Here is a 16,227-nt window from a genome sequence, read left to right as displayed (position 1 = left end):
TTGCAGGTTTTCCCACTTACAAAGCATTTAGAAATCTGTAATTTTTATCATAGGTACTCTTCAACTGTGAATGACGGAATCTAAATTCTAAACAAATTCTTAACAAATCTAAAACAAAAATCCAGAAAATCACATTGTATGATTTTTAAGTAATTTATTTGTATTTTATTGCATGACATAAGTATTTGATACATCAGAAAAGTATAACTTAATATTTGGTACAGAAACCTTTGTTTGCAATTACAGAGATCATACGTTCCTTTACACTCTTGACCAGGTTTGCACACACTGCATCAGGGATTTTGGCCCACTCCTCCATACAGACCTTCTCCAGATCCTTCAGGTTTCAGGGCTGTTGCTGGGCAATAAGGACTTTCAGTTCCCTCCAAAGATTTTCCATTGGGTTCAGGTCTGGAGAATGGCTAGGCCACTCCAGGACCTTGAGATGCTTCTTACGGAGCCACTCCTTAGTTGCCCTGGCTGTGTGTTTCGGGTCATTGTCATGCTGAAGAGAAAAACATTTTGGAGGGAGCTGAAAGTCTGTATTGCCCAGCGACAGCCCCCGAAACCTGAAGGATCTGGAGAAGGTCTGTATGGAGGAGTGGGCCAAAATCCCTGCTGCAGTGTGTGCAAACCTGGTCAAGAACTACAGGAAACGTATGATCTCTGTAATTGCAAACAAAGGTTTCTGTACCATTTTATTAAGTTCTGCTTTGTAGATGTATGAAATACTTATGTCATGCAATAAAATGCATATTAATTACTTAAAAATCCTACAATGTGATTTTCTGGATTTTTGTTTTAGATTCCGTCACTCACAGTTGAAAAGTACCTATGATAAAAATGACAGACTTCTACATGCTTTTTAAGTGGGAAAACCTGCAACATCGGCAGTGTATCAAATGCTTGTTTTCCCCACTGTATATATATGTAGATCTCTGGAAGAAATTAAGAGACCACTGCAACTTTTCCTTTCCTTTCCAAAAAAGTTGGAGTCGATGAGAGAAGCTTCCAGTGCAGTGTATGTAGTTTATCTTAACTGGCAAGGTGACAGTGTTCGTGTCTACCTTCTGATAGGCACTCAATGCATGTAGCTAACGTGGGGTTCATCCAGTCAGTATGTTTTATGTTGGTAGGGTTCACAGTACAATAGATTAATTTGCAGAACTACAGTAGCAAGCAAACCGATGGTGCAAACTAAAACAGTATTACAGCACTACTTTTGGTGTCCCCCTCAAAAATTGCTCTTGAGAACATTTTATGTAATTGTCCCCTCCAATCTCGATATCACATGTTCACCCCTGGTCTCACTGTGGTCAAATTTGTTCTCACTGCAAATGTGGTCTTTTCAACTTTTTTGGAAAAGTAAAGGAAAGAAAAAGGTGCAGTGGTCTCTTAATTTTTTCCAGAGCTGTGTATATATAAATATAAATATAAATATATATATATATATACAGTGGATATAAAAAGTCTACACACCCCTGTTAAAATGCCAGGTTTCTGTGATGTAATAGAATGAAACAAAGATAAATCATGTCAGAACTTTTTCCACTTTTAATGTGACCTATATTGTGAACAATTCAACTGAAAATCTTTGAGGGGGAAAAAATAAAAACCTTACAATAACCTATATATATACACACAAAAAAATCTGTCTTACTTGACACATTCCATTCTGCTAAAAATATCAAATATCAAATTTTCCAGTCATTCCAATTCATCTTCAAGATCCCTTTGAACTATTGATATCTTAGATATAACCTTTTTACCTGGACCTACTCAGTTGTGTAAAGCAGCATATGTTGTCTCTTTCCAATTTAAAGTGTTGGATTGCTGGAAATCTCTTTAAAAAGCAATTAGCTCCATGACAAAAAGTGTAAGGGGCCTCAAATGTTATGGTCAAGCCCTGTGTAGAGGGATACTAGCAAGTGAAAAATGATTACCATGCTGCTTTTGCTCAGCCTATTGTTTACTATTGTTTATTGGCAATGCTTTAATATCTCCATAATTCCAACAATTGAAGCCTATTTCAAGTGCACGTTTGAGAATACAATGTCCGATAAATGATTTCCAAGGCTCTTGGAATTACCAAGAATTACCTTCATTTTCAATGGAACGCCTAGTTTTTCCGGTAGCGATGCATTGCAGAGTCTGTACATTCTCTGTTGAGCATTTGTTGATTTATCCAATGTATGAATCAAATGTGATGTGTGAAAGGCATGATGAAAATAGGAACCAAAAGTTAATATTGAACATTTGTTGCACACATACCCACATGATGCATGTATGCACTGATGAGCCAAAAAATTATGACCACTCACAGATGAAACGAGTTTATCATCGCCTAACAAGGGCACATGTCAAGGTTTGGGTAGATTAGATGGTAAGTGAACAATTAGTTCTTGTAGTCAATGTTTGGATGCAGGAGAAATGGGCAGGAGTAAAGACCTGAGTGATTTTCACAAGAGCCAGATGAATGGGTCAGAGCATCTCTGAAACAACAAGGCTTGTCCGGTGCTCCCCATCAGCAATTAATCAATCAAATGTATTTATAAAGCCCTTTTTACAACAGCAGTTGTCACAAAGTGCTTTACAGAGACACCCGGCCTTAAACCCCAAGGAGCAAACAACAGTAGTGTTGAATTTCAGTGGCTAGGAAAAACTCCCTTAGAAGGTTGAATTTTAGGAACCTAGAGAGGACCCAGGCTCAGAGGGGTGACCAGTCCTCTTTTGGCTGTGCCGGGTGAGATATTAAGAGTCCAATTGGAATAATAAAAACATTTCTCTGGGCTAAATCCAGAGTCTATTTGATTTTAGACTAGGTCAGAAGTATGACCAGGTGGACAAGGACAGGGACAGCAATGGGCCCCCCAAACCAGGTAATCCGCAGTTGTGGACCAGGACCTCATCTCCTCCTAAAATTTAAAACTGGAGGAGACTGAAAAAAAAGTTAGTAGTGCATTCCTCATATCCCCCAGCACAATAATATAGCAGCGTAACACCTTGGAACTGAGACAGGGGGGTCCGGTGACACTGTGGCCCTACCCGGGGGAGGCCCCGGACAGGGCCCAACAGGCAGGAAATCAATCCACCCACATTGCCAGGTATCAACCAAAGGGACACCCACCAACCGCAACCCCCCTGAATGAGGGCCGAGTATTGCCAGCAGCGTACAGCCCAATTGCATAAGTGCGCAACAGAGAGTCAACAACAAGCCAGTGACTCTTCCCCCGAAAGGCATTGGAGAGAGGGCATCCCAGTGGCGACGAGAGCCCACCTGGCAAGACAGCAAGGGTGGACAGTATCAAGCCTTTCTGGTCACCTTCACGCCCCCGGGCCAGGCTACACCTAATTATAAACCGTGCTGTAGAGATGAGTTTTTAGTAGACACTTGAAAGTTTGCACTGAGTTTGCATTTCAAACCTTAATTGGCAGATCATTCCACAGGAGTGGAGCTCTATGAGAAAAGGCCCTGCCGCCAGCTGTTTGTTTAGAAATTGTAGGTACAATTAAAAGGCCTGCATCTTGCGATCTAAGGTTACGTGTAGGTATGTATGGCTGGATAATTTCAGCAAGGTAAGTAGGAGCAAGTCCATGTATTGATTCATAGGTTAAGAGTAAAACCTTAAAATCAGCAGTGGTGAGTACCTACCGACAGTGGTCCGAGAAGGGACAAACCACAAACTGGTGACAGGGTGTTGGGCGTCCAACGCTCATTGATGAACAAAGCTACAAGCAGAATGTGTCACAACATACCCTGCAGCATATTGGGCTGGACGTTGGAGCAGTGGAAGAAGGTCACCTGGTCTGATGAGTCCCGTTTTCTTTTACATCACATGGACAGTGGACATGGACATGTACAGTGAGGGAAAAAATATTTGATCCCCTGCTGATTTTGTACATTTGCCCACTGACAAAGAAATTATCAGTCTAAAATTTTAATGGTAGGTTTATTTGAACAGTGAGAGACAAAAAATCCAGAAAAACGCATGTCAAAAATGTTATAAATGAATGTGCATTTTAATGAGTGAAATAATAGAGGTCAGATGTTTCTTGTAGTTGACCACCAGGTTTGCACACATCTCAGGATGGATTTTGTCCCACTCCTCTTCGCAGATCTTCTCCAAGTCATTAAGGTTTCGAGGCTGACGTTTGGCAACTCAAACCTTCAGCTCCCTCCACAGATTTTCTATGGGATTAAGGTCTGGAAACTGGATAGGCCACTCCAGGACCTTAATGTGCTTCTTCTTGAGCCACTCCTTTGTTGCCTTGGCCTTGTGTTTTGGGTCATTGTCATTCAGCTGTCAGACTACCCATCCACGACCCATTTTGAATGCCCTGGCTGAGGGAAGGAGGTTCTCACCCAAAATTTGACGGTACATGGCCCCGTCCATCGTCTCTTTGATGCGGTGAAGTTGTCCTGTCCCCTTAGCAGAAAAACACCCCCAAAGCATAATGTTTCTATCTCGGTGGGGATTAGACAGTGGGGATGGTGTTCTTGGGGTCATAGGTCATAGGCACCTCCTCCTCCAAACATGGCGATTTGAGTTGATGCCAAAGAGCTTGATTTTGGTCTCATCTGACCTCAACACTTTCCCCCAGTTCTCCTCTGAATCATTCAGATGTTCATTGGCAAACTTCAGACTGCCTGTACATGTGCTTTCTTGAGCAGGGGGACCTTGCGGGGGCTGCAGGATTTCAGTCCTTCATGGCGTAGTGTGTTACCAATTGTTTTCTTGGTGACTATGGTCCCAGCTGCCTTGAGATCATTGACAAGATCCTCCCGTGTTGTTCTGGGCTGATTCCTCACCGTTCTCATGATTGCAACTCCATGAGGTGAGATTGTGCATGGAGCCCCAGACCAATGGAGATTGACAGTTCTTTTGTGTTTCTTCCATTTGGGAATAATCACACCAACTGTTGCTTGGCGATGGTCTTGTAGCCAATCCCATCCTTGTGAAGGTCTACAAATCTTGTCATCCCTGGATAGCTCTTTGGTCTTGGCCATGGTGGAGAGTTTGGAATCTGATTGATTGCTTCTGTGGACAGGTGTCTTTTCTACAGGTAACAAACTGAGATTAGGAGCACTCCCTTTAAGAGAGTGCTCTTAATCTCAGCTCGTTACCTGTAGAAAAGACATGGGAGACAGGAATCTTTCTGATTGCGAGGGGATCAAATACTTATTTCACTCATTAAAATGCAAATCTATTTATAATGTGTTTTTCTGGATTTGTTGTTGTTATTTTGTCTCTCACTATTCAAATAAACCTATCATTAAAATTATAGACTGATAATTTCTTTGTCAGTGGGCAAATCAGCAGGGGATCAAATACCTTTTTCCCCTCACTGTACATGTGTGCCATTTACCTGAGGAATTGATGGCACCAGGATGCACTGTGGGAAGACGAGAAGCCGGTGGAGGGAGTGTGATGCTCTGGGCAATGTTCTGCTGGGAAACGCTGGGTCCGGGCATTCATGTGGATGTAAATTTGACATGTGCCACCTACCTAAACATCGTTGCAGACCAGGTATTGGAAATGGTATTTCCTGATGGCAGTGGCCTCTTTCAGCAGGATAATGGGCACTGCCACACTGCATACAGTGTACATTTTCGAATGGCTAACAAACATGAAGTGGACAAAGAATGTATATTCCTGCTTGACTTCTTTAATGTCATGTAACTTGGATGCAGAGATCAGTGTAGAAGTAAATGAATCTCATGCAGATAAATGCACTAACTGTTAGTCCCTCTGCAGAGGAGCATCTGCTAAATGACTCCAATGTAACATCTCACATTTACTGAGATCTCACATTTACTGAGTCTCTTCTGGTTTCAGCAGCACTAACAGATGCGTTGACATGACAACTGCGTCAGAGTTTTGAACAAGCATTCCACCATTTTTCTCCAAGCTGGCTGAAGACCTAGCTAGCCACTAACTAAATAAAAGGCACAGATGAAAGGAGAAACGTGAAGAACATAAGTATCTTTGCCATAGATTAATAAAGTTCTCTGTAACACTATGTACTTACAGCCTAAAGGGAAATGTTGGCACCAATTCAGAAGCTAACTAATTATTAAAACCAGACCATTTCTGCAAACATGCATTTAGTTACAAGGTTGTATTTATTAACATTAGGTAAGTTAATAAGGCATTATCACTAGGCATATATAAATTCATCTTTACATTAGGTCACATAAAGCCCTTGATAGTCCAATCTCCTGAATCCAAGTGTTTGACATGAGGTAGGAGACAATGCAGAGGCAACATTGATGTTTCAAACTGTTGTGCTAAACATGCCCTGTCCTGCGTCAGCATCTCACCAAAACTCCCAGAGGAAAATGCCAGCAGGTGATGGAACATTCTGGAGGCAGCTTTGCAGGGGATGCGCTGGCCCTGCTTTGCTCCCATCAGAACCTTGTCAGGGCGGTTATATAAAGGCCCCAGAGGAGCAGCTCTGGGCTTAGGAGGGTAAAGGTGAGGCTGAAGAGCAAGAAGAAAAGAGGAGAAGCAAGAACATGACACCATATCTGACAGCCCATGACGGTGCACTGCCCCAGCAACACAAGAGGGTAAAAGGGTGGAAGACAGGCTAAAGCCAAAGGGTGCAGAGGCTGCCCATCTACCGACTGCCCACACCCATTACTTCAAAACCACCACTGTTAAGCTACCCCAAGGGACGACACATCCTCCCCTTTCAGAGCAATTTGCCTTTGGAGTTTCCCCACTCGCTCCTTCTCTTTTGTTAACAAAATACCCTCCAGGGCCATGTGTCTTGTGTCTATTCTCTGTGTCTATCCCCATTGCAATACTTTGGTCATGCAGCTTTGATCTAATTTCATCCAAATATCATCCAGTTTCATAACTAACATGATTTGTTTGGCACCTTTAATACATAACTAGGCAAATACTGGAATGTATTTGGAATTACACAATGGGAATGTTGGCATGTATTTTAAAATACAAAAATGACCAGCCATTTAAACACAGGTTTAATATTTGAACACTATACCTGCGGCTACTATTAGATGCTTATCATATAAGATGTTAGTAAGAAGCTGCTTGTGTTATTACTGGCTAGTTATTTAAGCTGTTTACTTTTATTTTGGGAAAAAAATGATACAGAAACTGAAACTTAGAAGTTCCTATTTTCTTTGTGCATTTGCGTGGACCATGGCCTACGTTGTTTTAATCCGGCCTAATCCTCTAATTCAGATACTTCTTACAACCTTTAGTTCACCCTTAACTATATGACTAAAGATTGATGCTTTGTGCATTTGCTGAAACTATAGGACTTTGATTTTTATAATGACTGAGAACATAATTCAACCTATGCTCTCTGACTTTTGACAACTCATTTGAGTCAATGTTTATATTTGAAGAGGGCTAATGTGCCTTGCATAATGAATGTGATTTATCTTGAGGCCCCAAATGCCTCAAGCCTGCCCTCATGTGGTTAGCGTTCGCTTATTTCTTTTCAAGCTTTACAAAGAAACAACCTAGGAAAATTAATGAGTGTGTCCTATATTATTTTTCATTTGAGATAATCAGTAATATATCATAATAATGACATTATCTGAAGGCCGTGTATATGACATTCTATACTGATAAAGTTCCATGTGTAAAATTATTGTCCAAGCTAACTCAAACCTTAATGCATTAACATAAACATGCTCTCTACAACTGATGAGTCTTGCCAATCATCATAACATTAAGCCCTCAATCCACCACTTTCCTACCTTCTAAACTATTGGTTTTATTAGATGAACTCTTCAAATGTGAGTTGTAGTCCACACACTGGGTTAAGCAAGTTATGACTGCGTCTTCTTGCAGCTACAATACTTCCCTATATGCACACCCCACATTACTTTAATAATGTTTAAAGTAGATTGTATTTGACTGGGTTATGAAATGGAAGGGATTATACAGCCTACTGTTGCTAATTTTAGTTTTTTCAATTGAGGCCAGGTTCATTGTGGTCAATCCTAAAAACATACATTTTTTGAAATAGTTTTCTAAGATTGTTATTTCCTTTCCCATATTGACTAACCCCCTATGATTGTAACAACCTGCTTTCCAAAGTGCTTTGCATCTCGTTAAGTAATAATCAAGACTTCTGATACTGGAAAATGGGAATTGGTCAATCCAACATGATTCAGTTCCAATAGTTTTGAACCAGAACAAATCTTCAAGCTATAGCCTACGATTTTAGCCAAATAAATACGTTTTGTATCATTGCTAAGAAGCTTGGCTTAACATTGAACATTGGTCAGACAGTAGCTTTAGTCTTATTGATTATCATTGTTGTAAATTGTCAAAAATGTATCTATTTGTTGAAGATGTAAGGGTCGGCTGTGAAACGTAAGGGTCGGCTGTGAAACGTTACATCTCAGCACCTCGTGTAAGAACATTTCACAGAAAAATTAGAGGGTCATTAAATAGAAATGTTCCATTGGGAAATACAACCTTCATATAACTCCGACAACACTTGAGTGACGGTTGTTTATTCTCAAACGAGTAGGCTAAGGTCATCGATGATGATAATCCCGGTCTTGATACTGCATCTTTGCTTTTTGAAAAATATTTTCCGACGTATAGACCGCAGCTGTATGCAAAAACCTATTCTCAGATAAATGTTGTTAGGTTGCACAAATACACAGACGATGCATGCATAAACGTTTAAAGAATCAATTTTTTATGTATGATACCTGTCCCAGAAAGGGCCTGGCTCCTTTCAACCTCACACTCCTCCCCCTGGCCGTCGTTGTTAGTTTGATTGATTTCACTCGCTTGCTTTGGTCAAGGCTGCACAGTCTGCTGACAGGGATCAACAAAGGTTGATTTATTAGCTTAGTAGCTTTATCTTTGCTTCCCATTACAGCAAGCGAAACTTCTCATAGATAATGGCCGACTTTCAATTCATGGAAATCTTTAAAAGAAAGCGCATCAAATTGACCCTCAAATCTGGGACCTTTCTTGGCAATGTTCAGCGGATCAATGCCAACAAAACAGTGGTTTTAGAGGACGGTAGGAAAAATAAATTCCCCAGCTAATATTTACGTTCCATTATATTGACCAATTAGTATTTCAGTTTCTTGTTGTCATATTTTGCTCAATGTCCATGTTAGCTGATCACAATCAATTCAGCTAACCTGCTAAGTACAGTAACGTTAGCTAATTAGCTTTAGCTAGTTAGCTTGCAAGCAGAGGCCATCATAGGCTACAGCATATCTTAATAATGGTTTGATCGCCTGATGAGTACTGACTAATTTACTATATAGTGATAATTGTGTCATAAAACATTCTCCTAACAAATTTGTTGCTCAACTAAGCCAGTCCACCAATGACGACCTCTGCAATTTGATTTCTTGACTCAAACTTGTGAAATTACAGTAGTAATCTACAGTGTATGGATCTGTTTCAGTTGTGAATTTTAAGAATGGAAGAAAACTCCCTGGAGTGAAACTATTCTTTGGACATGAAATTCTGAATGGTAGGTGGCCTAAATCACAGAAACATGCACTTTGTCAGCTGTTACTATAAACATATTACCTGTTAGAAATAATATGCTTAGCCCTACAATTGGAATAACTGTCTATGCGAATTGGTCAGAAACATCTCTGTACTTTCGAATTTCGATTTTTTTTTAACTTTATTGAGAACTGCTGTACAACACAAACTACCACCATTCCATGAGAACCGATAACAGCAAGAAATCACAGCAGGACATGCTGCTTAATTGGTTTCAGTCATTGCTGGAGTGTATCAAATACCTTGGGACAAATTGTTGAAATTGCTTTACTTACAGTTATTACTGTGTACATGATGTTAAGCTTTCCAAGGCTAGTTTTTGCTATTTGAAATTAATAGCTAGCCTTTTATCTTTCAGTGGAATTCCCTCATGTGTCAAAGGCCGATGTTGGGTAAGCACTTGCCTGTGTGATTTTGGCCATTCCATCTAACCATGGAATGGTGATGTTTCTGTCCGTCATACTATTTTATAATAGCATACTCTTGTTAATATATTGTATGCAATAAAGAAACTGACATTTTGCTTGCAATAGTGATCAATATTTTTTAGCCCCAACTCTAGTGACCATGGACTTCCAGGACAGCTGACTGTGGCAGAGTTCCAGCCTTACATGAAAGGTATCGTTCTGGGTGAGTTGACTGAAGTTTTCATGCACAATTGTACACTTTTAGTCTCATTCGCACCATTGGCTTGTATTTGGTTGAATATATTCTATGTAACAGACGTCTCCCGTTATTAGATGCTGATGACGACGATGAGAGCCATGTGAACTTTGTGGTCATTGATGAGTTCCATGAAAAGTTTGGTCCTGCTGTGAGTAGCTAATCCTCACAATCACTGCTCTGCTTCTGTATGGAAGCTTCACGTAACATAGCTTTTTTGCGTACAGACATGGATAACATCTGCGGTATTCTGATTCCAAGGGAGTAACAGGTTTGTAATGACATAAGGCATCAGGGGTTTGTGATATATTGCCAATATACCACAACAAAGTGCTGTATTCAGGCACTCTGCAAAGCGTTGTTTCTTCAAACACTTTTAGCTGTAGAGCTACATTAGCCATATACCATATAGTGTGCCTTATTGCTTAATTAAGTTGCTAGCTCATGCTCTCTCCGTCCAGGTGATGCACATTCAGAGACAGCAGGTGATCGGGATTGGAGCTGACGGGTTCGGGGCATTCCAGCACGAGAGACTCTGTTGGCTGCAGGTGGGAGTTATTTTTTGTATGCTTTTTGATACAGAATATACCTTCATTTTCTATTTCATATTAACTATTACTCGTTACCAATTAAACTTGAAATATTTCCAATGTTCTTTGTAGATTGCCACTAAGAACAAGGTGTACCTCTTTGACATCCTGTTGCTTGGAGCCCGGGCCTTCAAGAATGGTCTATCCATGATCCTGCAAAATAACCACATATTAAAGGTGACAAATACAAACGGGTCTATCCATGATCCTGCAAAATAACCACATATTAAAGGTGACAAATACAAACAGGTCTGTCTATGATCCTGCAAAATAACCACAGGTTAAAGTTGACAAATACAGACTGGAGAGTTTGCCATATCATCACAATTCTGTGATCTTTTTCATAATCTTGGTTACACTGAGGTAAAAGTCTAATTTCCTGTGTTACTTCTGGTGGGGGAAGGCTGATAACTTCATTGCACTCACATGGTGTCCCAGGTTGCATTAATTCTGTGAGTAGAAGACAATGAAATACCAGAAATGTATTGGATTAGATTCAACTTAATTGTCATTGTACAGTACAACGAAATGCAGTTAGCATCTAACCAGAAGTGCGAATAGAAGAGGGCAGAACATTTACAAGTATTAAGTGTATGTATATTACAAGTGGAATGTGAAGATGTGCAATGAAGGCAAATGCAGTACAAATGGCAACACTAAATGTGCAATGAAGGCAAACAGAGGAGGGCAGAAAATGTACAAGTATTAAGGATAGTGTGTGTTACGAATTCCTCCTCATCAAAGGAAACTGCCTCTCTGCTAATTTCATCTGTTTACCAAAGGCCAAAAAGCACACCTTAGTTTTCCTGAAATGTTATGAAACAGCGTTCAACTTGGGGGCCGTGCCGTCTAGTCAACCGTTTTCGCACCGGCTTCGTCATTATCCCGGTAACAGCCAAAGCCGGTAATAACGTCCGCTTGTAATCACCTAATGCTCTGTGGACCTTGACCGATTCCCACCATTTAATCTGTCCATTAGAATCTGTCCATGAGAGTTTCTTTTTCAGGTCACCCATGACTGCCGGGGCATTGCTGGATGCCTTATGGCTCAGTTTGGTGTGAATCTCTGCAACGTATTTGACACTCAGGTAATGTAGTGTTCTCCACCGAACGGCTGTTACAGGTTCCTTATCTGGTGTGGCGCATTAGAGTTCTGTTTCTGAGACATTATCCTGATTGACCTGTGGACATCATGCCAAGCGCCGTGCACCGTAGCTTGTCGCTAATGTATTTGAATCTCAATAGGTGGCAGATACTCTGTGCTTCTACACAGAGACAGGTGGCTTCCTGCCAGACAGGGTTAGCACCCTACAGGAGGTGGTGAGTCTACACCTGAAGGTGTCCTCATCGCGACTCTCTTCTCTCAAGATCAAGTCTCAGCTCACCAAGGTTGTGCACGAAATGTAACACAACTGCCCGTGTGTCTCCTGCTTGGTTTCCGGGTGGTACAGAGAGCTGCTGTGAGATGTTTTCGAGGTTGCAATAAGGTGTGGTGTTGTTGTTGAACTCCGCCTTGCAGGAGGATAAAGAGGTGTGGTATGTGCGTCCCTGCCCCACGTCCCTGCTCAAGGTCATGGCTCTGTCGGTTATCCATCTGCAGCCTCTGAGGCTGGTGCTGTTGGACGCCCTCATGGCTGAATACACCGGCCTGGTGGACTCCTGCCTGAGCAGCAGCCGAGAGGAACCGGTCCACATGCAGCTCATTGGATCGGTGAGCTACAGAACACACATTGTAAAAGTACTAAATGTTCCCTGAAGGAAAACCGTGTGGATCCCTGTGACTAGAGGTATTCGGATTAAAGCAGCACTCTGTGTTTTCAGCAGAACTTGTGGATATTCACGTGTGTCTATTTGTGCGGTTTATGTAAATGCTATCTAGAGTGTGTAATCATTGCGCTTATGTTAGCAAGCACTGGCGTTTGAGTCAACCTTTAACTTCCTTCATACTGAATTGAGACAGAAATAGCAGTAAATCTGTCCGTTGGTAGGTAAAGGGGCTGCGTTAATAGTGGAGTCTTTGTGTCTACAGAGCAATGTTCTGGAGCTTCCCAGGGAGCTGCAGAATTTGGTGCACATGCGTCGGGAGCGCCAGGAGTGGGCTGTCAACCGTTACCCTGTCACTGAGCAGGGTTGGCTGAAGCGCTCCAACCCTAGACCATTGACAGCATCACAAAACGGGCAGGGCCAGGATACAGTCACCCAAAGGCAACCAGAATCCACTGTACCCACAGCAATGGAGACTCTAGTCCCGTTACCAAGGCTACAGGCCTCAGAAGAGCCCCTGCGTCACATCAGTACCCCATGGGTCACTGACCTCCATGCAACGCCGAGTGCTCTGACGTCAGAGGCCCAGCAGAGCTCCAGCAAACAGCCACCTGAAGTCCTTAGCCCAGTGTCTACATCGGGATTAGGAGCACCAGGGCTTGTGGACATAGTGATGGCTGGCAAAGGAAGGTCTTCGATGAAAGACCCAGCCTCGCCCACCCTACCTGCTTTCCGCTCCTTTGGAAGAGGCCTGCTTCTCCAGATGTCCGCATCGCAGGTCCAGAAGGAGAGACAGGTTCCAGTTGGGAAGGTGGAGGTGCTTGTTCCCCCAGGCCAAATACCCAGCCCTGTTCAGCAAGTTGTGCATCAGCAGACTGCTCCCCAGCAGGCTTTATTATCTCCTGCCAGTGGAGGGAGAGGCCCCTTCATCCAGAAACCCCAAAGGCTCACATCTCCTCTCAGTCTCTCCTTCAGTTCATTTAGAAAGACCTAGAAAGAGGGCCAGCTTTGCATGGTTGTTTTTTAAAATGTTAATTCTACAAAGACCACTAGATGGCAGAATATTGTCAATTTAGTTAGCAACATAAATAACATCTATGTTTGATGGGGAGACAGTAGTGTTTCAGTTCAGTTCTTCAGTGTCAAATGGAAATTGTACTCACAGTATTTACATTTAACATATTTAAATTGGATTATTTATGTATGTTGTAGAACATTTTGGTTTATCAAAAGTACATGGGTTCATTTAAGCTTTACGTTTTTTCAAATTGCTGTTTATTGTTCATTTATTTACAAGGTTTAATAATAAAACATCAGTTGAGCATATACTATAGAAATGTCCAAATAATTATTTTGATACTACTCAATGCAGGGGTATTATATATCATTGTAAAACAGCCGTCTAAGATGACAATGCTATACGCAAAACAACATGTTCATTGTAGATATTAAACAATTGTAAATGGTGAGACACATTTACTCCTCAAAATAACATGCATTAAGCTAATGAATTATTCCCAAAATGCATCAAGCATTTGTTTAAGAACGTGGCTTCCTGGCTGCTGTTAATTGAGGCTGAAAGCAGAGGAAAGCATAGATTGATTGGCTGTTAATTGAAGGAAAAAAGCATTGTTTCTGGAAGATTCCTCTGATTAGATTACTGTAAAACTTAGCGTAGGCACAATGAATGCAGGGCATTTACATTATCAAATTAATAAGGCCTGTCTGCAGCTTCAGTCACTCATGAAGTTCAGATGTTGATCGTAAGTATTCAACACCTGCCATGTTTTACACTGGAAAATAAAGCCCTTTCTTCAATCTACTTATCAGCTTCCCTTAATAAGGATCTCCCAGTGCGGATATTACACACATGATCTACAAACAGCCGTTTTGATTTAATTTACAGAGGTGCCGTTTGGAATCAAAACAGGATATTAAGACAACAGTGCATTCAAACAGCAGAAGGGTGCCAATGGCGCCCGCATTAATCACTTCTTATTGCCATGGTATCTACATATATCGGCTTGGGTTCATGCCAGGGCCCCTTGTTGAAAGCATGAAACAGATAAAGTAGGCTTTTAATTAACTCTGAGTGGTCAGACCACAAAGACCAAAGCTTCTGCTGCTAGGGACTTGATGGATAGATCCTGGATCATTCTAATAAGCTTTACCTCCTACGCTTTAGATCTTGTTTTATGAAAAAACATTTAGAAGTGAATTTTTTTTTGAGGCTATCAATGCAGGAGTATGCTCAAAGGGCTTTTTTGTGCTGTGTCAGTCAGAAGACATGAAGCGCAACCTATGTAGTTGGTTAAGAGCCTATAGCCCAGTCCATTGTGTGCCGTAGCTTTGCGGTTCCTGAAAATGCACCAGTCTGTCATTGCATTTGGTCATAAAACACTCAGCATTACCATTGTTGATCCATCATTTCTACAATACATGATGATGGGGATGTAGATTTTCAAGGTATTACTGAAATCCATCTGTAGCTGTTCTCTTGTTCATATTGTTGCAGTAATTGTCATGTTCTCTCGAGTCTGCGTCTAGTTGACAAGACAGAAAGGGTTGCAGAAGGAGAGGGCTCTACTGCAGGCCCTCTCGTTGACCGGTCGAGAGGGACCTTAATTTTAGAGGACACTGCATTTCCTGTCCGTCACAATAATGCATTATGAGCTCCACTTCCTGTTTCTCAGGCTTGAGAGGAAGGAACAGGGTGCTTGTCACACGGTAGTCATGGCTTCCTACCCCCTCCCCCCTGGCCTCTAACTTCAGACGGGGGGATGACTACACCTTGAACATCGGAGCAGGATGTGTAGGTTTATTTTTAGGGTCAGGTCGGAAAGGTAGGACCCGGGCATAAACACAAACTTCAGAAATACCAGCTGTGTTCATTGGTTACAAGAAAATGTTTTCATGTTATAGCTCGTCTCCGGAGGAACATGGAGGCCTACTGTTTGTTCATGGTCTCTGAATTTGGGTCAGAAACAAACAGTTCCTTTCACAGCTACATAAACAACTAAATTAATATAAACTCATCCATATCTATAACCTTAATACACATTCTTTAAAATATAATCTTATTAGAGTATGCATAGAGTACCTATTCAACAGTTATTATGTTTCCTCCAACATCTCTTTTCCTGAGGGGAGAGGGGTATGTTGAGACATTTATACAGTAAGCATCACTATGGAAAGGGACATCGTATTCTTTCTAACAGTCTAATATTAAAGGGTGTTTTGAATTTCTGGAAATAATCAAAATGTATGGGAATATTGATAGTCCCCCAGAGAAGTCATCTCAGCACCGCAATTCATAAGGTAAATTGAGCATTGACTATTTGTCTTTTGAACACGTCTGGTGTTCAAAACACTATACATAAACCGGGCACTAGAGTGTAATTATTCATATGGGGTATATAACTAGCCATAACCTTAACTTGCCCCTGGCCAAATGGTACAATGTACCCCTCTGGGCAAATAGGTTCTGGGAAATACACCCTTGTTGGGTGAGCAGTTTAATAAATAGAGAATGGCTTGGCAAGATGTGCATCAGTACTCTCCTGAACCCCATGGGTGTTGCTGTGATCGAGCAAGGCCAGAAATGGGAATTGGACAAATTGGGTAGGCAAGATCAATTATTTGCACACACATATACAATCTCAACGAGAAGATATCCCTAT

At 41.4% G+C, this 16,227-nt stretch overlaps 1 protein-coding gene across 2 annotated transcripts; it reads left to right on the top strand.

Moving 5' to 3' along the window:
- The first annotated feature begins 8,880 nt into the window (after positions 1–8,880).
- Positions 8,881–13,860, top strand: exd1 (exonuclease 3'-5' domain containing 1). 2 transcript variants are annotated; one of them, XM_010879019.3, is made up of 11 exons: positions 8,881–9,026; positions 9,424–9,492; positions 9,889–9,922; positions 10,093–10,160; positions 10,271–10,344; positions 10,655–10,741; positions 10,856–10,960; positions 11,791–11,871; positions 12,029–12,172; positions 12,303–12,494; positions 12,813–13,860. In XM_010879019.3, the coding sequence occupies exons 1-11, from the start codon at positions 8,903–8,905 to the stop codon at positions 13,539–13,541; spliced, it is 1,707 nt and encodes a 568-aa protein (XP_010877321.1). In that variant the 5' UTR covers positions 8,881–8,902; the 3' UTR covers positions 13,542–13,860. The 2 variants fall into 2 exon arrangements, with proteins under 2 accessions (XP_010877321.1, XP_010877320.1); XM_010879018.4 differs by having other exon boundaries at positions 10,081–10,160.
- Positions 13,861–16,227: the final 2,367 nt, after the last annotated feature.

The sequence above is a fragment of the Esox lucius genome, chromosome 15 (genome assembly GCF_011004845.1).
Source record: "Esox lucius isolate fEsoLuc1 chromosome 15, fEsoLuc1.pri, whole genome shotgun sequence".
In the NCBI taxonomy this organism is placed as follows: domain Eukaryota; kingdom Metazoa; phylum Chordata; class Actinopteri; order Esociformes; family Esocidae; genus Esox; species Esox lucius.
The sequence above is the reverse complement of the archived record's forward strand: the minus strand, read 5'-3'. Positions and strand labels throughout refer to the sequence as shown.